This window comes from Aotus nancymaae, unplaced genomic scaffold, assembly GCF_030222135.1.
Source record: "Aotus nancymaae isolate 86718 unplaced genomic scaffold, 86718_ANA_hifiasm-v0.15.2.pri h1tg000011l, whole genome shotgun sequence".
In the NCBI taxonomy this organism is placed as follows: Eukaryota; Metazoa; Chordata; class Mammalia; order Primates; family Aotidae; genus Aotus; species Aotus nancymaae.
The window spans coordinates 34,199,985-34,227,955 of record NW_026988422.1 but is presented as its reverse complement, the minus strand read 5'-3'; the positions used below and the strand labels follow the sequence as shown (position 1 = coordinate 34,227,955).

At 39.9% G+C, this 27,971-nt stretch overlaps 1 protein-coding gene across 4 annotated transcripts in view; it reads right to left on the bottom strand.

The window, feature by feature from the left end:
* The window catches only part of AVEN (apoptosis and caspase activation inhibitor), a 179,328-nt gene that overhangs the window by 17,182 nt on the left and 134,175 nt on the right, over positions 1–27,971 (bottom strand). For all 4 annotated transcript variants that reach the window (XR_010342035.1, XR_010342037.1, XR_010342036.1 and 1 more), the window contains exon 3: positions 4,638–4,708. Coding sequence is in view for 1 of the 4 variants with exons in the window: in XM_064374823.1 (XP_064230893.1) it covers positions 4,638–4,708 (71 nt within the window). In the remaining 3 variants the exon portion in view is untranslated. The remainder of the gene's footprint in view (positions 1–4,637; positions 4,709–27,971) is intronic.

Sequence of the window (27,971 nt, the reverse complement as noted above, 5' to 3'; positions counted from 1 at the left end):
AGGAGTCCTGCAGCTGAGAATCTCCCATCAAATGCCACTTTTGTGGCCTGGCATGGTGGCTCATGCCTGTAATCCCAGCACTTTGGGAGACAAAGACGGGCCGATCATTTGAGGTCAGGAGTTTGAGACCATCCTGGCCAACATGGTGAAACCCTGTCTCTACTAGAAATACAAAAATTTAGCCAGGTGTGGTGGTATGCACCTGTAATCCCAGCTACGCGGGAGTCTGAGGCAGGAGAATCGCTTGAACCGGGAGGTGGTGGTTTCAGTGAGCCGAGATCGTGCCACTGCACTCCAGCCTGGGGGTCAGAACAAGCCTCCATCTCAACAACAACAACAAAAAAAGCCACTTTTTAAGTAGGCTTTCTTTTTTTGGTCACCAGTTTGCCCTATAAAGGGCTAAAGCTGAAGAAGGCCTTAGATATAAAGTTAGCTAAAGTGAATTGCTTTTAATACTAAACTGTGGATTTTTAAAATAGGTTTAATTGGAATAATAACAATAAATCAGTGTTTTCTACATGTTTTAAAGTATTCAGTGCATTATTTTTGCCTGGGTAACCCAGTGCCCATGTCCACCTGGTCAACCCTGCCGGCCACTTGCAGATGTAATAAAGGGCCTGGCCTATAGCATCTGGCCACAGGCGAGAGCAGACGACCCCCACTAAGGATGCTAAGAGGCGGCACGTAGAGAGAAAGGAGATATGCCAATGCTGGGAGAGGGAGCCAGTCCTTACTGTTAGGACAACACCTTTCTGTCCCACTTCTCTGCCATCAGTGTGCACAGGACCCTGTCTGTGTGGTGGGAATCTGCAAGCCTGAAGGTGCCTCTCTGTCCAGGAATCTTGACTCTGAGTCTCAGTATCTGTATAAAGGCACACTCTTTGGTGAGAAAAGAACCTGCTATACACTTCACTTTGCAGTTAAAAAAACATTGCCTTTAATCAGACCTTTACATCCTCCCCAGAATCTGCAGCATTTACTGTCCGTTCGCATCTGGGGCCCAGGGACCACGTGTACACAGTAAGGTGGAGTAAAACACTGAGCAGATTTTTAAGATACAGGTTCACAGGCCTTACCCACAGAACCGGACTCACTGGGAGGGGTGGGGGAAGCAGGGAATCTGTGACTTTAAAAGTCAGGCCCTCAGGAATGACCACATATCACTCAGCACCCAGCAGATGCTCAAGGAAGGCCTACTGGATAAGTCACCATGTCAACAGAAATTTCACCTGGAATTTAAAAAGCCTAGTCACTTAAAAAATCATAAATCTGTTCACCCCAAAAAATTATCTTCCCAGCCATCCCCTCTTTACATGGTGCCCACCTTATCCAAAGGAAAGGTGTGAGAATCCCACTCTTGGATCTAAGGGACCAATGCCCCTGTGGTCATGCAGGCCCACACAGCTAGATCAGAGCACCCTGACTTCCAGCCTGTGTCCCTTCACCCTGCACATCAGCCACAGTGCAATGAACACCACGGCCAAGCTGTGACACCCGGTCCCTCTCCAGCCAGGATTCCCTTGAGGATTTCAACATGTTCCCCTATCAAACTCCTACTTCCTTTAACTGCAAAGACAAACCATATTTCTTCTTTTCCTCTCACTTTTTTTTTTTTTTTTTTTTTTTTTTGAGATGGAGTCTTGCTGTATTGCCCAGGCTGGAGTGCAATGGCATGATCTCAGCTCACTGCAACCCCCACTTTCTTAGTTCAAGCCATTCTCCTGCCTCAGCCTCTCAAGTAGCTAGAATTACAGAAGTGTACCACCACACCCAGCTAATTTTTCTATTTTTAGTAGAGAGGGTTTCACCATGTTGGCCAGGCTGGTCTTGAAACTCCTGACCTCAGGTAATTCGCCCACCTCGCCCTCCCAAAGTGCTGGGATTACAGGCGTGAGCCATCCCTGCCTCTAACCTCTCATCTCATCCAGCCCCTCTCTCTTTATTATCTTGCATTACTGGTCACACTGAGGACATGGGATCGCTTAAGGAACAACAACAAATTACATATATGTGTAATATATATCTCTGCAGTTTTTCTCTCTCGTCAAGAAAGAAAATTTAGTGAGGAGGTAAGTAAGACAGGAAATCGTTTTGATGGGGAAAAGATTTCAGTTTCAGGCATGTACTATCAACACCTCCAACTCTAACGATTCAAAATCAAACTTAACTTCTTTCTGCTCTTATTTCGTTCCATTAACGGCATCACCACCCACCTAGTTACTCAAGCTAGAAAGCACAGTGCCACTGCAAATCTTTCTTGTCCTTGTGCCTCACATCTGGCCAGTGTCCACAGTTGACCCCATCCTCCACTCAAGTCCTGTCTGTGAGTCACCCGTGTCCCACGCTCACTGCCTGCACCCCCTCGGGCTCTTGTCCTTTCCCATTCGTTCAACATCACATCCTCCTACTCAGTTTCCCTGCCTCTAACCTCTCATCTCATCCGTTCAATCTCTCCCCATCCTTCCCAATACTGCTGAAGTTAAATCTAACCATTTCCATGTTCTTGCTCAACAAAACTTGGTTAAAAAATAATATTAGTAACAAAAGAGCTAATTTTGAGTATTTCATATGCATCAGGAACTGCACTCAAGGGCTTCTTATTTATTATCTAATTTAGTCCTTTTGACAGCTCTGAGTTATATTTTGTTATTAGCTCCATTTTACAGGTGAAGCCATAGAGAAGGGAAATAGTATCCCCAAGTCTTAGATCTAGTATTCACACTCAAGTCTGAAACTGTTGGTACTAACTAGCTCAGACCTACCACTGAGGCCTCCTCTTCTGGGAATACTACACTCTGGCCTCGCCCTTCTCTGAGCATAACCTGGTTTTCCTGATCTTACCATTTTCAGGTTGTTTCCACAGATAGGACCTACCAGAGTCACACTCGTCCACCAAGACCCATTCAAATGATCTTTTCCCCATGGTACCGACTCTAATCACTTCCAGTCCAAAGTAGCTATCTCTCACAGTATTGTTAATTCATTTATCACACCCCTTGTTTTAGATTGTATTCTTTTGCACGTATCAGGTAAAAATCTACTGAGCATCTACCATACCACATGTCAGCCAGTGTGCCCAGGAAAGGCACCCAGAGCAACGAACAGCATGGACTCTGCCTCATTCACTCTGAATAAGCTCCATTTAATAAAAACATCTCATAAACAAGTGCTCTGTTTTGATGAATGACAAAGCTTAGAATTACTTGAAACTCTCAAGCTACTTGAAATATTCTTTGGTAATCAATGTGGTTCAAAAGGAGATAAAATGCAAATTGTTTGGCTTCCACCATATTCCTCAACAATCTATCTTCCATGTGTCCTAGAATACTAAACAGTACCTGAGGCGTATGCCCAGACTTAAGCCAAGACAAATGTTTGTAATTCTCCCCTTTTTCTATGGCATATATAACACACTCTTTGTAAAGTGCCAGGCAGTCATTTGCTAAGAGACTCCCCTCCTTGTAATCTGTATGAGTTGAAGGCCATCCCAAACAAGTGAGCCTAAAACTGGCCCAGAGATCAAACGAGCCACCTACAGCACATAAGCTGATCTGGGAGCAGAACAGGGAGGACAGTGCCTATGGGCTCCTGGCCTACAGCTTCAGCCCCACCCTGAAGCTGTGGGCAGATGGTAATCGGTTTATCAGACAGTATGCTCTAGTCCTGGATTTGGGGAATATGTGACAAGCCACCACCATGTCCCTGTGCATCCTAAAAAGGGAACAATACCTGTCATTCCTTATATGAAAAGAATTAGTGAAAGAAAGATTATTAGTGGAAAATAATCAGAACTCTTTGGGAAGAAAATATTAAACACACACAAAGAAAATAAAGCATTTAGGGGTTAGAGATTTGCTGAAAGACTTCTAGAATACTTGCCCTTATTTTATACTTCTATTCTCCTAATTGCAGGAGAAGTGTTATTTAAAGCTATAAGGTTAAGGGTTTTCTCAACCTAACACCAAAAACAGTGAGAGAGAAAACTAATTTTCAACTCTAAAGGGAATTGTCAGAGTGGCAAGGGAAGAAAGTCAAAAGGCAAAGTAATCCACTCTGTGAAAATCATGGCTATCAAGTTTCTACCTCGAGACCCAGTCCTCGTGTGCTGCATAATTCACACAGATGGCCAGGTAGAAAGGTGAACTCCAGCTTCAGGGACCTCTGTCATTTCAGCCCCCTGATAATTGTTTGAAAAATTTAGCTGAGAATAAACCGTGTAAGAATTACTACTCTTTTCTACATGAAGACTCTGTCACAAAAAGAATGTAAAAGGTGTCAGTCTTCAACCTGAAGAAAAGTCAGTCCACACTTAAGACACACTTTTTTCTTCTTTGAGACCGAGTCTCACTCTGTCACCAGGCTGGAGTGTAGTGGCGCAATCTCAGCTCACAGCCACCTCCGCCTCCCATGTTCAAGGGATTCTCCTGCCTCAGCCTCCTGAGTAGCAGAGACTAAAGGCGCATGCCACCATGCCCAGCTAATTTTTTGTATTTTTAGTAGAGACGGGTTTTTACCATGTTAGCTGGATGGTCTCCATCTCCTGATCTCATGTTCTGCCCACCCCCGCCTCTGCCTCCCAAAGTTCTGGGATTACAGGCATGAGCCACCATGCCCAACCAACAAACTCTTCGTCTTACCTGTTTTGGACAAGAAGCTTCACTATCCCATTCTTTCTCCTCAGCAAATCGGAACTGTGAGAAGGAGTCCCCTAGGAATAGAAAAAAAAAAATTATGCAAAAGCCAAAGGAAACTCTCAGTTCTCTAAATTTCCCTGCTAGAGCAAAAGTGCCATTTCTGAAGCGCTCAAACTCAAAGAGACAAGGATAAAACTGGAACATACCTCCAACTCCATCATTTCCAAAATTACAAAACACACAGATCATAACGTTAACACCTGGTAAGATCAAATGCAATGCAAAAGGACCAAGAAAAAAGGATAAAATCACTACTCTTAGTCATTGGTAAATCAATTTGATTCCTCAAAAATGATGACATAGAGCCAGGTGCAGTGGCTCACGTCTGTAATCCCGACACTTTGGGAGGCTGAGGTGAGTGGACTGCCTGAGGTCACGAGTTTGAGACCAGCTGGCCAACCATAGTGAAACCCCATCTGTATTAAAAATACAAATATTAGCCGGGTGTGGTGGCATGTGCCTGTAATCCCAGCTACTTAGGAGGCTGAGGCAGGAGAATCGCTTGAATCAGGGAGGTGGAGGTTGCAGTGAGCTGAGACTGCGCCACTGCACTCCAGCCTGGCAACAGAGGGCGACTCCGTCTAAAAAAGAAAAAAAAAATCATGACATAGGCCAGGTACAGTGGTTCACGCCTGTAATCCCAGAACTTTGGGAGGCTGAAGCAGGTGGATCACTTGAGGTCAGGAGTTCAGGACCAGAATGGGCAACATGGTGAAACACTGTGTCTACTAAAAATGCAAAAATTAGCTGGGCATGGTGGCACATGCCTATAATCCCAGCTACTCAGAAGGTTGAGGCAGGAGAATTGCTTTAACCTGGGAGGCAGAGGTTGCAGTGAGCCAAGATCATGCCACTGCACTCCAACCTGGGTGACAGCATGAGACCCTGTCTCAAAAAAAATTATGACAGGCTGGGCGCGGTGGCTCACGCCTGTAATCCCAGCACTTTGGGAGGCCAAGGTGGGCAGATCACGAGGCCAAGTGATCGAGACCATCCTGGCCAACATGGTGAAACTCTGTCTCTACTAAAAATACAAAAAATGGCTGGGCATGGTGGCATATGCCTGTGGTCCCAGCTACTCGGGAGGCTGAGGTGGAAGAATCGCTTGAACCCAGGAGGCAGAGGTTGCAGTGAGCCGAGATTGCACCACTGCACTCCAGCCTGGCGACAGAACAAGACTCCGTCTCAAAAAAAAAAAAAAAAAAATTATGACATAAAGGCTCCAAATAATATAATAAGGCCTTGTATGTATTTGTGGGTATATATGTGTAAGTGTGCATAACGTAACAGACTTAAACTTTCTCTATGAGAAGAGGTTATCAACCTCTACTGTCACTACAAAAATCACCTGGTCAGAATGTCAAACATATTTTGATAGGTGTGTGTACTTGCTTTAGAAGTATCAATGTAATACTAATTTTTAAAAAGCAATATTAAATAAGACCATGAAAAAATAAATTCTAAAATATAGGAGTCATACAAATCATAGTCACTGGTGTAAGCAGGCAGAAATAAATCACAAAACTAAAAAAAAAACAAATTTTAAAAATTTAAATTCCTTCCCACATGACTTTTTGATCAGAAAAAAATAGAACTCAAACTGTAAAATAAGAATACAGAAAAGAGTAATAAGTTAATATAAACCAATACATAAGAAGTAGGTGTTGTTCTCAGGGAAAAAGTTAAAGTCAAATACTTTCATTACTAAGCAAAGAAAGAACTTTAAGAAGAAATAAAGCAGTTTTATAAAGTTTCCTAACTTCCTAAAAAGCCAGAGAAGCTGATGAAAAGAACCAACAGAGTATTGGGTTTGTTTCTAATTAAAGAAACAAACACACCAATCCTCTTATCTAAATAACCGAAAGCCAGGATTATATTTAAAAATATAAACTAACACCATGGTGGTCTAACATTTTCTTTTAAAAGAGCAACCAATGCAATTAGAGAAGAGGATGAATTAAGAGGTATCGACACTGAAAAGCAGGGGACAATATGATAATCTGAAGAAACAATGCTGTGTGTCTGGAATACCAAAGGAATGAGTGAAAGGATTCAGAAAGGTGGCTCGGTTACAAAATTTACATTAAAAAATAAATGGCTCTCTCATATACAAACCAAATCCAGTTAGAAAACAAAATGTTACAACGAGCTAAAAAAGATTTACAAGAAAAAAACAAACAAGCCCATTCAAAAATGGGCGAAGGATATGAACAGATACTTTACAAAAGAAGACATACAAGAGGCCAACAAACATATGAAAAAATGCTCATCATCACTGGTCATTAGAGAAATGCAAATCAAAACTACATTGAGATACCATCTCACGCCAGTTAGAATGGCGATCATTAAAAAATCTGGAGAAAATAGATGCTGGAGAGGATGTGGAGAAATAGGAACACTGTTACACTGTTGGTGGGAGTGTAAATTAGTTCAACCACTGTGGAAAACAGTGTGGCGATTCCTCAGGGACCTAGAAATAGAAATTCCATTTGACCCAGCAATCCCATTACTGGGCATATATCCAAAGGATTATAAATCGTTCTACTATAAGGACACATGCACACGAATGTTCATTGCAGCACAGTTTACAATAGCAAAGACCTGGAACCAACCCAAATGCCCATCGATGATAGACTGGACAGGAAAAATGTGGCACATATACACCATGGAATATTATGTAGCCATTAAAAATGAGGAGTTCGCGTCCTTTGTAGGGACATGGATGAACCTGGAAACCATCATTCTCAGCAAACTGACACAAGAACACAAAATCAAACACCACATGTTCTCACTCATAGGAGGGTGTTGAACAAGGAGAACACATGGACACAGGGAGGGGAGCACTATACACGGGGGTCTGTTGCGGGGGAGTGGGGGGGACAGCGGGGGGGGAGTTGGGGAGAGATAACATGGGGAGAAATGCCAGATATGGGTGAGGGTGAGGGAAGCAGCAAATCACACTGCCATGAATGCACCTATGCAACAACTTTGCATGTTTTTCACATGTACCCCAAAACCTAAAATGCAATTAAAAAAAAAAAAAAAAAAAAAGAAAACAAAATGGGGCCAGGTGCAGTGGCTCACGCCTGTAATCCCAACACTTTGGTTGGCTGAGGTGGGTGGATCACATGAGGTCGGGAGTTCAAGACCAGCCTGACCAACATGGTAAAACCTCATATCTACTAGGAATACAAAAATTAGCCAGGCGTGGTGGTGTACACCTGTGGTCCCAACTACTCAGGAGGCTGAGGTAGAAGAATTGCTTGAACCTAGGAGGCAGAGGCTGCAGTGAGCCAAGATCGCGCCACTGCACACCAGCCTGGGTGACAGAGTAAGACTTTGTCTCAAACAAATAAATAACAAAATGGAAGAAAATATCTCACTCATAATAGCAATAACATACAAAAATTCCTATGAATGAATCAGGAATAAACAGTTATTAAAAGAAACTTTGAAAAATAAAACTTAACAAGGAAGACAAAAAACAGTGTCAAGATACCAATTTCACCTAATGAGATCTACAAATTCAATATTCAATCCCAAGAAGATTTTTAGTTTGTCCAAATTACTCAAATTCATTTTTTAAAATATATGAAATGAAGATATGCTTTTTTAAAGGGTAAAGAAGTTGTCTTATTGATTTAAAAAAATGTATTCAAAAGTCTCAGTAAATAAAATGGATAGCCAGTGGTAAAAAAAAAATAAGAACAGAAGAGTGTCTAGAAACAGACTCAGGTACATGGATACTTAGATATTGTAAGAGCAGCAGATGATACCTGTGGAGAGATCACTTTAACAGTGTTAAAGCAACTGACCAGCTATGTGAGAAATTAGGCTAGTTCCCAATATCTCATTTCTCAGACGTAAAACATATTCTGTATGCATCAGATATTTAAATGTTTACAAAAAAGGAAATCATAACACTATTACAAGAAAGCAGGGATGAATCTATTATTATCTGGAAGTGGGAGGGCAAATTTTGGCTACTGAAAATATTTTAATACATAAAAATAAAAAATTTTTGGATAACAAATTATAAACAAACTCAAAAGATGACAGGCTGAGAAGAAACATTTGTAGCACATATTATTGGTAAAGAATCAATTAGAATAAAGCAACCCAGTAGGAAGATAGGAAAAGGGAAGAATATATGAAATATGATTGCTAATATAGATATAAAGTAAATGACAGATGTATGAATTTAAAATCCGGTAGATTTTTTAAAACTGACCAAATTGCTGAATGCCTTATTCAGTGCTGTTATGGCATTCCTGTACTTCTATATTAGAAATGATCATAGGATTTCATAGGATTATATATATATGATTAATATATATAATTGGTATAAGATTCAGTAATGCAAATACGGCATACTATATACACTTATTTTTACTATCTGAATATTCACTTATAAATATAGGTAAAATTCCAGCAATGACTATCTTATTCCACCAGTCTTCTTGCTGAGAATGAAAAACCACACCCTGCTAGCCAAAAAGTCTTATCTGAAGACATCAGAGCTACCAAGGCAGTGAGAACTTGGATGAAATTCCTGGAGAAAAGGGAAGCATACAAGGAGGTTAGGCTAACATTCAGGGCTGCTTATCCTCCTAAGGGATTTATCAATTTTCAAAAGGTGGCATAGAGAGCCTAAAAAACTGAGCATAAAGTGACAACCCAGGAGGTTGTAAAGCTGCTAGTCTGCTAGTCTTACAGCACTGAGTGGACAAAAACTGGAGTTCAGGGCCCATGGATGAGGAATAGTCTTGGAAAACCAAGGGTTTCAGGTGGGACCCCCTGATGACTGCATCCTATAAGCAGGAGTACACTAGGAATTGACCAGCCCTCACCAAGTCTGAGGTCCAGCTGTGAGTCAGCTCAACCTGATTCTGCCTACAAACAAAAGTAAATCATTTTTGAAGGAAAATGATACTATCAATAACCTCCAATGATCTTGACAATTTTTAATGTAAAATATAAAGAAGAAAACGTTGGAGAAAAATGAGTTACCTAAATAAAACACATTTTTTTTTCAGTAATAAAACTTCAAAACAACATAATTTAAAGAAGGCTTTAAAAAATCCTTACAGATAAAGTATATAGAGGCTTATTTTATTTTATTTTAGTGGAGATGGGGCCTGACTCTATCACCTTGGCTGGAGTACAGTGGCACAATCAGAGCTCAGTGCAGCCTAAAACTCCTAGACTCAAGTGATCTCCCCATGTCAGCCTCCCAAGTAGCTGGGACTACAGGCGCACACCACCATGCTCAGCTAAATTATTATTATTAATATTATTTTTGTAGAGATGGGGTATCACTATATTGACCAGGCTGGTCTCAAACTCCTGGCCTCAAGCAATCAATCGTACCACCTCAACCTCCCAAAAAGCTAGGATTATAGGTATCAGCCACTGCACATGGCCTAGAGGCTACTTTTATCATATTATGATGTTTTAGATGAGCTCTCACTCTGTCACCCAGACTGGAGTGCAGTGGCACAATCATAGCTCACTGAAGCCATAACCTGAGGCTCAAGTGATCTTCCTGGCTAATTTTAAGTAAGAAACTTGGTAAAATGACCACTATAGAATACCAACCACTCTAATTCTCCCACTGAAGATGAAAGTGTACAAACCTGTCGAAACTATGAATCCTAGAACTAAAAGCCTTTCTGGAAAACATATTACCAAAATTCTTCTGAGTTACACTGTTACACACACACAAAGTATGGTGATTTACCAAATGTGCTACTTTTGTATCTCATATACCAGACATTTGGACATGCATGGACAATTAGAAACCTACTTTAAGTAAGATAGCATGGGGCATTCACAGCACGTTCAATTCTGCGTCAGTTTTATTCATTTTCCAGAAGAGTTCCTGGTCTCTCAAATACTATAGACAAGGTGAATCTGACTAAGAAGTATAGAGGATAAACCAGAAAAGAACAGTGATGGCCAAATGTGGTTGACAATGGAACAAACATGGAGAAGTCTGAGTGTCTTAGGAGTCATAAGACTCAATAGCTGTGTGTCCAGAATTAATTATAGCATTGTGAAAGTAACAGAACTAGAAAGAACTAGGAAGCTCAAAGGGAGTATACCATTGTCTTCCCTCTTCTTTAATTAAACACTAATTGTATGACTTATAGAAGACCGTAGAACTGCCTTGTTGCAATACAATATCCTCAAACAAGATGGAAGAGCAGCTAGTCCCTGTTACACAGCCTGCTTAAAAACAATACAGCACCGGGCGCAGTGGCTCAAGCCTGTAATCCCAGCACTTTGGGAGGCCAAGGCGGGTGGATCACGAGGTCAAGAGATCGAGACCATCCTGGTCAACATGGTGAAACCCAGTCTCTACTAAAAATACAAAAAATTAGCTGGGCATGGTGTTGCGTGCCTGTAATCCCAGCTACTCAGGAGGCTGAGGCAGGAGAATTGCCTGAACCCAGGAGGCGGAGGTTGCAGTGAGCCGAGATCGCGCCATTGCACTCCAGCCTGGGTAATAAGCGAAACTCCGTCTCAAAAAAAAAAAAAAAAAAAACAAATCCCATCATATTCTACTACTTTGTAGATAAGAATACCAAATATTACGTCTATAAAATCCAATGACTGTTTATTATGAAGGTAGTTTATTTACTGGAATATGTTTAAAAGGGGAGAGGGGGTAGCAAAACCGATGTACATGAAGAGTTCACATTTTCCTTACGTGATAAAAAGCCTCATTTCATTCCATTCCAGCAACAATATTGAAGTTGGTATTCAGGCAATCAAAGCTGAGACACAGAAGATATTGACACAATTTTGTTGTGTTTTGACAGTCAACTACATTGCTCTACTGCCACATTTCTAGAGCCAAAATTAATATGAGATTTTTAAATCAAGTAATTTTGTGAAGAAGCAAAAATGTTGGAAAATTAGAAACAAGGCCAGGTGTACAATAGCTTATACCTGTAATCTCAGCACTTTGGGAGGCTGAGGTGGGGGGATCGATTGTGGCCAGGAATTCAAGACCAGCCTGGGCAACAAAATAAGAACTCATATCTATTAAAAAAAAAAAAATTACACAGGCATGGTAGCCTACGCCTATAGTCTGAGCTACCCAGGAGGCTGAAGTGGGATATGGCTTAAGCCCGAGAGTCTGAGGCTGCAGTGGAGCTGAGATCATGCCACTGCATTCCACCCTGGGTGACAGACCAAGATTCAAGACCCTGTCTCTAACAAACAAACAAAAAAAACGAAGAAGAAGAAGAAGAAAATTAGAAATAAATATAAGCAAGAACAGAAATCTTACACATGCTTCGGAAAATATACAAAAAGAATGTTTCAAGCAGTATACAATGCTTCAATTTCTAGAACTGCTTCATGAAACTCATGTCCATCAAACGAATCTCCAAGGGTAGGGGCTGATGAGGAGATAAAGTCCTTACCTAGTCAGTTACTGTTTGAGAAGACAACAAGCTTAGTGGCTGAGGAACAACATTACCACCCTCAGTACTCTATTCTGGCAGAGCTAGGCAAACAACATCTGTTCCTCTACCCACCTCTGTTAAAGATGAGGTGGGCAGAGGAACAAGATGTTGTTTGGCTAGCAACTTTAGTATTGCAAAGATGTAGTCTAGTGTATGGTGACTACAGTAATAATCGAATAGCTGACAGTGGTCAGAAATCAGTATGCCCATTTGTCCAACTCTGGCTACTAAAATTTTAATGTCTTCTTTAATTTCAGTTTTTTTCTTTGTATTCCAGTAATCCATTTTACAACAATGATATTTAGCTTTAACTTCAGCCAAATATTGATTATTTGGCCAAAATGTGTTTTAGTGAACCACAATATTCAATCAGTGGCACTCCATTTGGTAAGTCTGTATGTACTGACACAGAAAGATACCCATTATCTCAACCGCTACATGGTAAAAGCAAGCTTCAGTATAGTATGAATTACACACACACACACGCACACACAAAGACATATAAGTATACATGTCACAAAAAAATACTAATTTATGCATAGAAATTAGTCAAATTAATTAAGACCTATTTTTTAAATGATTATCTCTCAGAATGTGAGATTGAAGGAGGCCTTTCCTTTTGGCACAATATATTTTCCAGTTGAATCATCCTTTGTAAACAAAAAAAAATATTCAGAGACTTCAAAAGTTGGAACTGCAGATATCATTCGTTCTAACTCTCACTTTATAGAGTTATGAAGAACCTTAGCTCTAGCAATGTTCAATAGTCTAACCAAGACCACATGGCCATTTAATAGCTCAACACCAAGACTCTTGGCTCATAGCATTTGTTATTCTATTTTATTTTTTAACTTTGCTTCTCCAACAACCTGGCATCGATTTTTCTCAGACTCCTGGGCTCAAGGGATCCTCCTACCACATCCTCCCTCCCAAGTAGCTGGAAATACAGGTGCATGTCACTGTGCCCAGATAGCATGTATAATACATTATTAAGTAATAAAGCTATTTTTCTCCACTGTTTCTGCTAGGCTTCTTGGCTATCTTAAGTTCCCCAGAAAAAAAACAAATGCTCAATAAATATTTTATGATACTTGGCATACTAACATTTGATTTGCTGACATGTTTGCAAGACATGGAAGTCCAAACCAAGAAATAAAGAATTCCTCTTTTTAGGAAACCACCTCAGGAATTTCCTAAAATTATGCTTATAGTACTTTTAAAAATAAAGAATCTTTCTTAGAGAACTCTAGGTATTCTAATAATGATAGTATTAGTGAAATAAAGGTGACATACCAATCCCATCACTGTATTTATAATATCCAGGATTTTCACTCTGCCTGATTTCCCAAACTGGTCTAACACATGTCTTATGGTCAGTGGCAAAGTGGACACTAAACTTGCTAGAATTCCTCAGTAATAATATGCTTTCAAAAAACTTACCATCTAGTCATAGATAATACAGCTGCCAATTTTAAGCTTACCCTTTCAGCCCCATCAACAAAAAAAGAGCTTTCGGTCAAGCAAAAGTACTTAACATAAAGCTGTCCAGTGAGAGTTCAGGGGTTAAAAAGAACAATCTTCACCCAGGCAGAAAGAAACCTGCAAAGACTTTCAGAACAAACAATATGGATCGGGCGTATGTCAAGAGTGGATATCGAAGATGGAAAATCTGCCCAAGCCTACCACCCAGTGCTGACAATTTGGTAGTAGCAATTTCCAGAACTCATTCATCCTGGCTATTTGGATCTTTTAACCATATAATTGACCTGGATCTTTGTGGTGTCTCCTTTAGGAAACAACTCAGTAAAGCAGAGGAAGATGAGACCAATTCTGGATAAGTACTTCAATTTAAAGTCCATTTTCCTGGCTCCTCTTCATCATGATCATCTTCCTTTATTTATTTCAGAGCCTTTAGAACATGCCATCAACTAGGACACCAAGTCACTGAAAAATCACAAAAATGAACTTTATAGGCCAAAAAAGGCTGAGAAGATCCCAATCTTCAGAGGAGGAGAGAATGCCCAATAGTCACCACAATGGCTACTACAAAAAATAAAATGTCCTCTTTCATTTCTCTGAACTTCTCTAATCTCATCTATGAAAGAGGACACATTTGGAGGGTCAAGGTGGGTCCTATGTCTACACGCTGACACAGTTCAATCCAGGGAAAATCCACAGCTCAGCCTACAGGACATAAAAATTTCTCACCACTTCCAATTTCTAGCTTCCATAATTCAGCCTTTGTAGATGCAGATGTGATGTCCTTCACCTCAATATTTACCCTAAAATAAGAGACACTTAACACTTTGTCTTTGTGAGGAGGGCCATGCAAGCCACTATAATGATTATTGTAAAAGTTAGGCTGAGCTAAAAGAACAAGAGGATAATAATAAAAACGTCTCCTCCTGCTCAACAGTGATCTATAATTAGCTTTCTCACCAAGCATGGGGCCCAAAAAGCCCCTGGGCATCGAACTTCCACATTGAGCACTACATAATAGGATGTGCCTATCTTCCCAATGCCCCTAAAAAGCTACTTCCCCATCTGCATGGATTATGCTGAAGGAAATGCCAAATACACTAAGGTACCTTAAAGGGATTCTAGGCTTTATGAGAAAAGGATGATGACATTCTGGAATTTAGAACCTAGCTGTTTTCCCCAAAACAGCTGGTGAATATTCTGTTAACCCTGTACCACTGTATATGACCTAGTAAAAATTCTCAGATCATCGTCTTCAGAACAAGGCCAGTATTCAACCCTGGCACAGAACTCTGAGATGAGAGCAGACTATTTGACAAGGCTGAATAAATAAGGGAATACAAAGATCAGCCTTTGGATAAACAATGAAGTCATAAGATCTTAGAACTGATCTGTAGTATAGTGTGTCAGGATAAGGTCTGGCTGCATGTAACAAAGATCTGTACATCATGGTTTAAATGATTCCATCTCTGTTGGTATGGTTTGGCTCTGTCCCCACCCAAATCTCAACTTGAATTGTAGTTCCCATAATCCCCCCGTGTCATGAGAGGGACCCAGTGGGAGGTAACTGAATCATGGGGGTGGTTTTCCCCATGCTATTCTCATGATAGTAAGTTCTGATGATATTTGATGGTTTCATAAAGGACTTCCCCCTTCACTCTGCTCTCATTCTTCTCTCTCCTGCCATCTTGTGAAGAATAATATGTTTACTTCCCCTCTGCCATGACTGTAAGTTTCCTGAAGCTCCTTAGCTCTGCAGAACCATAGTCAATTAAACCTCTTTCCTTTGCAAATTACCCAGTCTTGGGTATGTCCTTATAGCAGTGTGAGAATGGACTAATATATACGTCAACTAAATGAAGTTCCAGAGTCCAGCAGTCAAAGGCTGATAAGGAAGGGGACCCAGGCTTCTCCCATTGTTCTGCCATGCCTGGGGAGGCCCTTCTTGCCACAGTCCAGTATGAGAACCAGAGCTCCTGCTATCTCATCATAATTCCAGACAGCAAGATGGAAAAATAGTTGAAGAAAAAGGGGCAGAAAGCATGCCGCACCTATCTATTAAGGTTTTGTAGAAACAACAACAGAATATTTCCACTTATTTCTCTTTTGGACGCGCTATATCATAAGCATAAGAATATATCATGGTTCTATCAAATGACAAAGTATATAAGTATTTTTTTTCAGGTGGCAATGGTCCCAGACAAGCATCAGAGGTTCTATTACCACGGAGAAAAGGGAAAATGAATATGGGGTTAGGAAGCAAATACGCTCTATGACAAGTTACGGGCATCCTACTTGAGAAGTAGATGGTTAATAAGGGTCAACTTCTAGGGGAGGGATCGTGCTCACTAAAGCATGAGTTGTCTCCCAATCATTTTGAAAAATACTTGTAACATTCAAACTTCTCAAATTGGAATTTATTTTTAGACAATGTGCGTTTCAACATTTTTTTTCAATTCTAACATAGGGTAATTGTGGGGTAAAATTCTAGTTTCCAGCATAATGTAACAGCTTTTACCAAAATAAATCTCGTTTACTACCTTTCTATGGGAAAACGGGAATGACTTCACGAGTAATGGTTCTTCTATTTATTAATTTCCATTTTTGATACATTTTTAGCACACCTCTGTGCCAAACACGATTGTGTGTTAATAACATAAATGTAGAAGACACACCCCTGCTCTCCTTGTTCTCAGACACAGTTGAACAAGACAAGAGAAGACTACATGAAACAGAAAAAATGAAATTTAAAGGAAATCTGAATTCTTTCCTCAAAAACTTAGAGGAGGTCACACTCTCTCCCTTTATTGTTTTATACATACAATGACATGCTCATGGTGCTAATTTACTTAGAAAAGATCTGGTCCACCAAGAAGCTTCTATGTATCTCACTAATAACTTGTCTGACACCCAAAATGTTGATTGTTAGTTAACTCAGTTGGTGAAAACCACCAAACAAATAATCAGAGCTTCTAGGTCCAATGCCTGGAGTTGAAAGCCCACCAACATCATCAGCAATCTTGCAACCACACCTAGTTCACCCCCAGAAAGAGCAGATGAGAAGGAAGAACTGGATCAATAATTTTCCCACATACTACCAATAAACAAGTAGATAACTGTAAGGAGAAAAAAGTAATCCCTCTGTGACAGCAACAAAACCTTAAGAACTGGTGAAACCTATATGAGTAAAAATATAAAACGACACAGAAAGATCCTTGATTATTCATTTAACAAAAATTTGCTAAGAGCCAGATACTGTAGTAAGTGCTGAAAATATAATATTAAACAGATTAATGCCACACCCTGATTTAAGGATCACATAAATAAGCAGTTACAGAACATACAATGACAGACAAAAAGTCTTATGGGAGCATTGTGTGTGTGTGGCAGGGGGAAGAGGGGCACAGTGAATCCAGGTTGGGGCAGAGTCTGGTGAGGCTTCCTAGAAGTGATACCTGATCCAACAGAAAATAAAGAGCTGACCAGGCAAAAAGCCAGAAGGAGATGGTAACAAAAGGAAGAGCCAAAATCAGAAAGGAGAAAATGCAGGTACTGTGGGATCTGCAAGCAGTCTGCTGTTACTAGAGCATAAAATTTGAGGAACGGAGTAATCAAAGGTAAAGACAAAGATATAAATGGAAATGTGTAACATCCCTGGATGAAACTTTACAACTGTAAAGATATCAATATTAATATTTACAGTCAATGTAATTCCAATCAAATTAACGTTAATGTTTTTATTTAATATTTATATTTAAATTCAATGTGATTAATATTAAATTGCCTATGGAAAATACTTTCGGAATTCCTTTTTGCTATTTTGATATAACTCAGGTGATATGTACTTCTTACAGATATTCAAAAATATTTTAATTTTTATACACTTGAAAATACACTTCAGAAAATTATCATTTAATATTTTGAACATCTTCCAGATTTCTAAACAAAAACATGAAAAATCTATTCTATTAACAAAATCATAAAAATTGGCATCTTTTTTGACTGCTGTACTACTAAGACTTTAAATGACATATAAATTAAATTCAAAAACTCTAAACCCCATTATTCAAATAATGCTAGCCTTTTAATCTAAGTCCGTACAACAAAACCTTTCCCCAACAATGCCAAGCTCATTTCTGTAAGTATTCAGCAGGTTTCTTGCTTTTAGTGCTCTCCCCATTGCTGACTTGTGAAGTCTGTTTTGTTGTTTCTTTTTGTGCACACTATGAGCTTAGCTGAAAACTCTAAAATAATATTAGACCAATTAGGAAGTTCATAATGTCCTCTGCAATGTAATGTTCACACTGCAATGTAAATCTTAAATTATCTGTTTCTCTGCCTTTTCCCCCTCCTATTCAACCTATGGACATGAAATATGTTTCTGCATGGAAAAAAAAATCTGCAGCCAACTTGCCTTCTCATCTCATTAGGTTTTCTTTTAGTTTTGAAAAATACTATTCTACTGAGCTGTGATTTCAATGGGCAAATGACATACAGAATAATTTAAACTTTTAAATTTTTTGTTTCGCCTTCCTGTCAAAAATTAGTGCAAATATGTGCAAACTGTGATTTTTATTCTTTTTCAGGTCATGTCCTTTGAGACTAACAGAGCAGCTGTGGCTTCTTGTCATAGCATACATGTATAGAAAATTCAGCATACACTTTGAGAGGCAGCTTGAAGCTTAGTCATAAAAATGATGTGCAAACAAATGTGCCTTCCACCAATGGGGTCAAGGTGCAGCAAAGTGGATGCAAAACCTATGTTCTGCTGACACCAAACTTTATATAAAAACAAGTGGCCACAAAGTGTTAAGGCAAGTTCCCTCTCCGGTGTGCCAAACTTATCTTGCTCTGGGAATGTTTGTGCATCACTGAGAGTGTCTAGGTTCTTGATCACTGATGCAAAAAGTGTTTTGTATTTTTTGGGTTTTTAACTTCCTCAAGGGTAAAGGGGTAATAATACACATTATTTGTTCAGTAGTTGGTAAAGGGGTAATAATACACATTATTTGTTCAGTAGTTTGAGGCATACAGTGATCTTATCTTTCTTGGGATTCCATGAAACCTTGCTCCACACAATGCCAACATAATTTCTGCATACACACCTTCATTAAAGCACTGTAACTGTCAGAGCCCAGTTTTTATTACTACTCCTGTGACCAGTGCCGTGCCTGGCACACAGTAGGCAGTTAGTAAATGTGCACTTAATAAAGAGGGAAATAAGAGTAATGCATAAGTGTATGCATGCAGGAATAAATGAGCAAATGAACGAGTATACAAGTCTAAAAAAAAGTTCAACAAATGAACATAAGTAGTCTATGTGCCATAAAGAAGGTAAGGGAACAGAGAAACAAGGAGGGTAATCATGTTACTTTCATGAAGCTTGCCAAAAACATAGGGCAAAAATATAAAATGCAGAATTTCGTTTGCAACCAGAAATTTCTAGTAAATCAAGGACCTCAAATAAGAACAAGTGGGAAGGAGAAAAACTCGCAGAGATCTTCAATTAGAATTTTCTTAAACCACTCTCAAAAAGGGCAAAAGATGAAAAGAGACTAAGGATGGATCTCAAAATGTAATGTTCCAACAATTACCACTATCCAAGACAAGGAAATAGTCCAAACTTATGAGCTGATGAGCTATGAACATGACCACTACAAAGGAAAAATTGGCCAAGCATGGTGGCTCACAGCTGTAATCCCAGAAATTTGGGAGGCTGAAGTAGGAGGATCACATGAGGCCTAAAATTTGACGCCAGTCTGGGCAATATAAGTGAGAACTCATTACTACAAGAAAGTTTTTAAAATTAGCCAAGTGTGGTGGTGCACACGTGTAGTCCCAGCTACTCAAGAGGCTGAGATGAGAGTACTGCTTGAGCCTGGGAGGCAAAGGATGCAATGAGCCGAGACCACACCCCTGCATTCCAGCAACAGAGCAAGACCCTGTCAGAAAGAAAAAAAAAATCCTAAAAGAAAAACTACAATGTCTGGCTTTTAAACATTTCCCTTGTTGTTAGTAAGTTTTAGAAATTTATCCCCACAGAAATTTTAACATGTAGGAAGAAATTCATACAAACACCAGCCTTGCTTATATCAGAAAGCAGTATTTGTAGGGTGTGGTGGCTCACACCTGTAATCCCTACTACCTGTGAAGATAGCTTGAGCCTAGGAGTTGGAGGTTCCAGTGAGGTATGATCACACCACCGTACTCCAGCTTGAACAGAAAAAAACAAAGTAGTATTTCCTTGAGGATTCTGTTTTTAAACTATTGTTTGCAATGCATAACATGAATTCTTTAGAAATCCACTTTTGTTCTATTTGGACTCTCTTTCCTGAATAAAAACTGTTGTCACCACTACTAGAAACATGAACTCTACCTGAAGCATCTTAAAGTTGGTGATAGAAACAGCCGAAAGGGGTGTGCACTCTCTGGGTTCCTTGCTGTGCTTGTGCAGCCCCTCTGATTAGCTACTTCTGGCTCAGACCAAATATGCAACAAATCAAAGAAGCAGTTGGAAGAGAGTATGGTCATAGAGTTCCAACAATTAATCAGTGACACCAAGTTCCAACTCAAGGCTTCTCAAAGAGAAAACAATGAGAAGAAGGAACAACCTTGATGCCAAGGATTTTTCTTTTTCCTTTCCTTTTTTTTTTTTTTTTTTTTGAGACAGTTTCACTTTTTTGCCAAGGCTGGAGTACAATGGCGCGATCTTGGCTCACTGCAACCTCCACCTCCTGGGCTCAAGCGATTCTCCTGCCTCAGCCTCCCCAGTAGTTGGGACTACAGGTCAGCACCACCACACCTGGCTAATTTTTGTATTTTTGGTAGAGATGGGGTTGCACCATGTTGGCCAGGCTGGTCTCAAACTCCTGACCTTAGGTGATCCGCCCACCTAGGCCTCCCAAAGTTCTGGGATTACAGGCGTGAGGAACTGCGCCTGGCTAATGCCAAGAATTTTAAATAGTTGTACCAGCACCAAAAGTGAAGAACCAGGAAGGAGCTACTGAACTGTAACAAATCTCCAGAAAGAACCCGCAATGGATAGTGTGGCTACAGAACACAAAGGCACTGACATGCCTTCATCAGGATCTTACTCCTCTTTTCTGGTAAACAAAACTGAAACCATTGACAGTTAATACTGAAAACGTTGGGGTGACAGGGTTTTTCTCTTAAAAAAAAAAAAATCATCAGGCTGGGCGCGGTGGCTCACGCCTGTAATCCTAGCACTTTGGGAGGCTGAGGCGGGCAGACTGCCTGAGCTCAGAAGTTCGAGACCAGCCTGGGAACATGGTGAAACCCTGTCTCTACTAAAAACAAAAAAATTAGCCTGGCATGGCAGTGTGCATCTATAGTCCCTGCTACTCGGGAGGCTGGGGCAGAAGAATTGCTTGAACCCAGGAGGCGGAGATTGCAGTGAGCCGAGATTGCACCAATGCACTCCAGCCTGGGTGACAGAGCGAGACTTCATCTCCCATCATCTGTCAAATGCAGTTGTTCCCTATAGCCTGCTCTTCAAGATTCACATTTCAACATAAAGCTAAGGTCTAGGCATATTTTATTCTTGACATATATTCCTAAAATTGGAATTATCGGGTCCAAGGATAACATTTACTTTTAAACTATTTGTTATGTTACTCTATTCAGCTGCTGAAACAGAGCCAATGTCCAAATTTTACTCATAACATGAAGAAGTGGGAAGGAGAAAAAATGGCAGACATCTTCAATATTGACATCATCCACTTTTACACAAACGTGTTAAATGCCTACTATGTGCCAGACCAGAAGCTAGCGATAAAGAATGTTACCCAAAGTCCCTGTTCTCATGGAATTACTACTACTTAAATGTCTACTAAGGGGAGAAAAAAATTTAAATGAATCACCTGTTTCCTGAAAGCCCTATCAGTAACTTTTATATTTACATACACAATTGAATTAAATAAAAGCCTTTTTATTAATTATATTAAGAAGTATAAGCCCTTCTGCCTCTTAAAATAATATAATGCTGTTTTAATTGCTTCTAAAGCTTTCCATTTTTCCATATAACTTTTTCCTAACTTGTATATCCTTAGATGCCAATTGCTGGATGTTATCTATGTGTTTAAATGCTATCTGGAAATTAAACTTTGGGCTACCTTTTTGATACCCTGATTCTATAGCATAGCAAGATTCCAGAATGTTCTTTTATTGAAAGCATGTATCCATCTTTAACTTTCCTCTAGTGCTCAGTGTCATACCTCTTTCATACCCATCTGTAGGTGTCTGGATTCTACCACTGGCAGGCATCCTCTCTGAATTCAAACGAACTTACTCTCTAGTATGACAATATATTTTTTAAATCAGACTTGGGTTGACGTTTCGATCTTTGAAGCTTAACCTACTGTTTTTTTCATTGTTGTTCTGCAATGGTTTATATTTTCTACTTCAGAGGTACTTTCTGAACAACTCAGATGCTGTTTTCAATTCAACTATATTTCTTTTCTCTTTAAGAGATAGGGCTCCCCTCTGTCACCCAGGCTGGAGTTCAGTGGTGCAATCATAGCTCACTGCAGCCTCACTCTCCCAGGCTCAAGTAATCTTCCCACCTCAGCCTCCTAAATATGTGGGACTACAGGTATTCACCACCATGCCCAGCTAATTGTTTGTTTTTTGAAGAGATGAGTCCTCCCTGTGTTCCCCAGGGTGGTTTCAAATTCCCGGCTCAAGTGATCCTCCTGCCTCAGCCTCCCGAAGTGCTGGGATTATAGGCATGAGCCACCACACCCAGCCCAGTCGTAACTATTTCTTTACTGAATTGTTGCAGTTGTATTCTAACTTGTTTACCTACTTCCAGTCTAGCATTCTGAAGTCCCCACCAACTCTACCAGATAAACAGAACAATGTATTATCTGTATTATATTCAAAATTATCTTTTAAAAATGCAAATCTGATCCTGTAAGACTATTAAACCTCTCTATAATTTCCCTCCACTAATTTTAGATAAAGTATAATAACTTTTATATCCAGCCAAGATGGAGGCCAGGGATCAAATATATCCTCCTACCTGAAACAGCCAAAAAATCTGCCTCCTAATGCACGCTTCCTAATGCAGGAGGCATTGGGCAGAGAATTCCTGAGGCATTGGGTAGAGAATTCAAAAGGTTCTTGCTGTAATAGTAGAGAATAATTAACTCCAGAGGAAACATTGCTCTGGTCTCACCTAACAAATATTAAAAGCAAGTCCTAAAAAGATTAAACTGTTTCCAAGTAATTTAACTGTACCCCAGAATAAAAACTACATAGTATTTATAGGAATACAAAATTATAATGCACTCAACAAGGCAACAAGGTAAAAGCAATTTCTGATATGCCATCAAAAATTACATGACATGCCCAGAAGCAGGAAAATAATGATCCCCTAAAGAGAAGAATGATGATGAATCAATCCAAATAATGCCAGAACTGACACAGATATAAAATTAGCAGAAAAGGACATTATGGCTCATTAGCATAGCTTACATCACCCAATACAATCTGGTCCCCATCGAATTCTCTAAGCCTCAGTTCCCTCCCTTACACTCTATACTTCAACTCTACTGAATTTTAATTCTTCAAAAATGCCACGTTCTTTCTTGCATTTACGTTAATTACCTCTCCTGGTTATAATATCTGTCCATCCAGCGGTGTGCAGGGAAATCGTTTGGGGGCTGGGAGAGAGTCCTCATTTGATGTGTTTAACAATATCCACGGTGTAAACACACCCACCATGGCCAATTCCAAGCTATCAAAAATTTAGCCACTAGATTCCAAAGTTCCTGAATTTTTAACAATCAATTCTGAAACTGGTATAAGCTTGCAACTGTTCCTCTCATCATCTGCCTGGAGCCTAATCATTCAGCCTTAAGTCTCAAATTAAACATCAGTTCTTCTAGGAAGCCTAAAAAGATCCTTCAAATCTGTTAAATGCTCCTCCTCTGTACTCCTTCATAATACACTGTACTTACACCATCCCAGCCCTTATGATACTATGTTGTTATTACCCAACATATAAACCCCAAAAGCTAAGATATGGTGTCCACCCTATTCATTAATCTATATGCAGGACATTAGCACAATAGCTAGCATGCAATGACACTCAAATATCAGCTAATGAGCAGTGAAAAGGAACAGACTTCCGGTAAGTGCAACAACATAGATGAATCTCCGATGCACTATGCAATGCGAAGGAAGCCAGATATAAAAGGCTACATGCTATAGGATTTCATTACATAACACTCTGAAAATGATAAAATCCACAAATCTATGGTTGCCAGGAAAGGATAGGGAAGATTAGGGGACTTTCTGGTATGATGAAAATGTTCTATGTGTGGGGATGAATATGGTCACAGACTGCTTTCGTTTGTAAAAACTGTATACCTAAAAAAGGCGAATTTTGCTCAACACAAATTACAGCTCAATAAACATGAATTTATTTATTTATTCACTTATTTATTTATTTTGAGAAGGACTCTCATTCTGTTGCCCAGGCTACAGGGCAGTGGCACGATCTCAGCTCATTGCAACCTCCACCTCCCGGGTTCTAGCAATTCTTTTGCCTCAGCCTCCCAAGTAGCTGGGATTACAGGTGTCTGCCACCACACCCAGATAATTTTTGTATTTTTAGTAGAGACAGGGTTTCAGCATGTTGGCCAGGCTGGTTACAAACTCCTGACCTCAGGCAATCCGCCCACCTCAGCTTCCCAAAGTGCTGGGATTACAGGTGTGAGCCTCCACACACGGCCATGAATTAACTTTTTCAAACAATAGCTGCCAGACATGGTAGCTCATGCATATAATCCCAGCACTTTGGGAGTCTGAGGCAGGAGGACTGCTTGAGGCCAGGAGTTCAAGACCAGCCTGGGCAACATAGGAAATCTCATCTCTACTAAAAATTTAAACAACAACAACAACAACAAAAAAAAATATATATATATATGCAGGCATGGTGGTATGTAACTGTAGTCTTAGCTACTTGAGAGGCTGAGGTAGGAGGGTGACTTGAGCCCAGGAGTTTTAGGTTACAGTAAGCTACGATTGTTCCACTGCATTCTCAGGTGACAGAGTGAGACCCTGTCTCTAAAAAAGCAAAACAAAAAACAGTTTAATGACTCAGTCAATGCTAAGGAGATAATGATAAGTAAAATACAGCTTAAGCTCTTAACCAACTTATAATACATTGGCTAGAGAGGAAAAGTAGATCAACACACTTTATGTTTCCTAGGACAGCCTTACTAAAATACCACAAAGTGAGTGGCTTAAAACAATATAAACTTATTCTCACAGTTCTAGAGGTTACAAGTCTGAAATCAACATGCTGGCAAGGCCATGCTGTCTCTAAGGCTCTAGGGGAGGAGCTTCCTTGCATCTTCCTAGCATCTGGCATTGCCAGCAGCCCTTCACATTCCACAGTTTGTAGTTGCATCACTCCAATCTCTTGCTTCTGCGGTCCCATGACCTTCTTCCCACCATGTCTTTGTCCAAATTTCTCTCCTTTTAAGACACCAGTCGTTGAATTAGGACACATTCTAATTTCGTGTGACCTCATTTTCACTTGATCACATTTGCCAAGACCATATTTATGAATAATGTCACATTCAAAGGACTTAAACTTATCTTTTAGGAGGGTGCGATTCAACCCATAACACACAAAAATGGCTATGAAACAAGACAAAAACATGACAAATACCACAGACAGACATATAAAGTGCTATGGTTCAGAAGTCCAGGGGGATTAAGAGGGGACTTCATGATATTTGAAAATAGTATCTGAAATGGTCCTGAAGAGGAGTACAATTTGGGTTAAGAGATATAAAGGAGAAGAGTATGACATTCCAAGTAAAGGGGGGAAATATTATAATTTAGTAAGACAGAGGTAGGAAAGGGTGATGATACCAGGAAGAAGTCCGATTTCATAAAAGCATTAGCTCTAAGTGTAATATACTGGAAAGTTAAGTGGGGAACAGGTAGCAGGTGGTCAAATGCCTACATAAGGTTTCTGTAAGTCAGCAGACCTTTGGGGACCACTGAGGGAGTCACTGGTAAAAACAGCCCCCCTTTCTCATCTCTGCCCCGATGACACAGTGAAGAGGTTCATGGAATGTTGACAGGACACTTTCAAGTGCAGTTCTTACAACTCTTCACAGCACCCAGGTAGCAATTACTGATGATCAAAATGAATTTTCTTTATTGGTCTAGCTCCTATATGGTAGTAGAACTAGAAATAGCTGGAGGGTCCTCAAAGATTTTGCTACTGTGTTTAATCTATTTTGTTCATCTGCTGAAATAGTTTTATCTTGAAAATGCAACACTGATTCAAAATGTTGACATTTATTTGCTTCAGGGAAAATCTTTTCTATTCTTAACTTGCAAGCTAGCACACAAAACAGATTTCTGACTCGTAGAGAAACCATTCTCTTAAGTAATTCTTCTCTCCAAAAGTATGTTCAGAGGTCGTACCAACTTTCTTTTAGATTAAAAGCTAAGGATCCTCAAATCACAGTTTGGTTATTTTTTTTTTACACACAAGTATAAAGTCACGTGCAAAGAAGTACACTGAAAAGAGGATCTAACTTACAGCAATTCAATGGAAATTCACAGTAAGAACACCAAGGTCACAATTATTGCATATATTCTTGTCTAGTGTCTACATCTGTATTTATGAATCACCTTTTTTTCTTCCTTTTCTTCTAAGCCCTTTTCTAGGATACTGCAATTATATGTTCTATTGAAAATGAGTCCTTGAAATCCTTTCAAATCTAGAAGGTCACCTCTCCTACAAAGTCACATTACATCTAAATGTTCTCAACTGTGTGAGATTACAGCCACTCTGGTGTGGGAAAGTGGATAGAGTTTTGAGAGCACAATCTTTTTTTTTTTTTTTGGAATAAAGTCTTGCTCTGACACCCAGGCTAGAGTGCAGTGGCATGATCACAGCTCAGTGCAGCCTCAGCCTCCCAGGCTCAAGCAGTCCTCCCACCTCAGCCACCCAAGCAGCTGGGACTACAGGCATGAGCCACCACATCCAGCTGATTTTGGTAGTTTTTGTAGAGACATGGTTTTGCCATGTTGCCCAGGCTGATTCAAATGTCTGGGCTCAAAAGCTCTGCCCACCTCAGCCTCCCAAAGTGCCTGGATTATAGGTGTGAGACACCATGTACAGCCAATTTAGTAATTTTTAAATACAAAAAAATCTGATAGCATAGCCAAATAGGTCAAGTAAAATATCATTTGGTGTTGTATTTATTTTCAACCACAGAATAATTACCTTAAGGTCTAAAACTTGACTTTTATCTATAGGTGACAAGTTTAAATTAAATTTTATTCATAAGTCTTAATTATTCTATTTCATAAATAGCAATACCCAGACAACTATTAATTGTCAATGGACAGTTTATGGTGTTTCCCTCAGTAGTAACCTTGAGACATTTCTTCTACCTTTCTCTCAGATTCCTTGGCCTGGGGCTAGAAAGAAGGAAATGTTGGCCAGGCATAGTGGCTCACACCTGTGGTCCCAGCACTTTGGGAGGCCGAGGCAGGCAGATCACATGGTCAGGAGTTTGAGATGAGCCTGACCAACATGGTGGAACCATGTATCTACTAAAAATGCAAAAATTAGCCAGGCATGGTGGTGCACACCTGTGGTCCCAGTCACTTGGGAGGCTCAGGCAGAAGAATTGCTTGAACCTGGGAGGCGAAAGTTGCAGTGGGCTGAGACTGCACCACTGCACTCTAGTCTGGGCAACATAGTGACACTCCATCTCAAAAAAAAAAAAAAAAGAGGAAGAAGGAAATGCCTACAGAGCACCCTTGACTCCATCTTAGAAAAACACCCTCCACCTTACATTTCAAAAGGCATCATGCTAACAAGGACTAGATATTCACCTAATCAATACAGATTGTACCAAACCATATATGTACATAACCAGGCATACTCTTTACTATCAGTCCTCACCAGAGGACTCTGAGGCTATACAAAGAGCAGGACTACACCATGTTCAGATAGTGGTCTTATAGACACTGTCTTGGCTGTCACTCATGATCAGCACTCATCATCGGCCACCAAAGGCTCTGCCCAAATCAAAGACTCTTCCTTGCAAGACACTGACATCTATCTGGATCAGCCCAGGACAATCTCCTTGTTCATGTCACTCCTTGAACTGGTTCAATAATCCCTTTTTCCTATCCCCTTTTCTCTTGATGTTAAATGTTATGTTGCTTGATGTGGAATGTTAACTCTATGACATCTACATATTAATTTAGTACACTACATGTATAGTGTGCAGTGTTGACTGACTTGTGAGTATCTTAA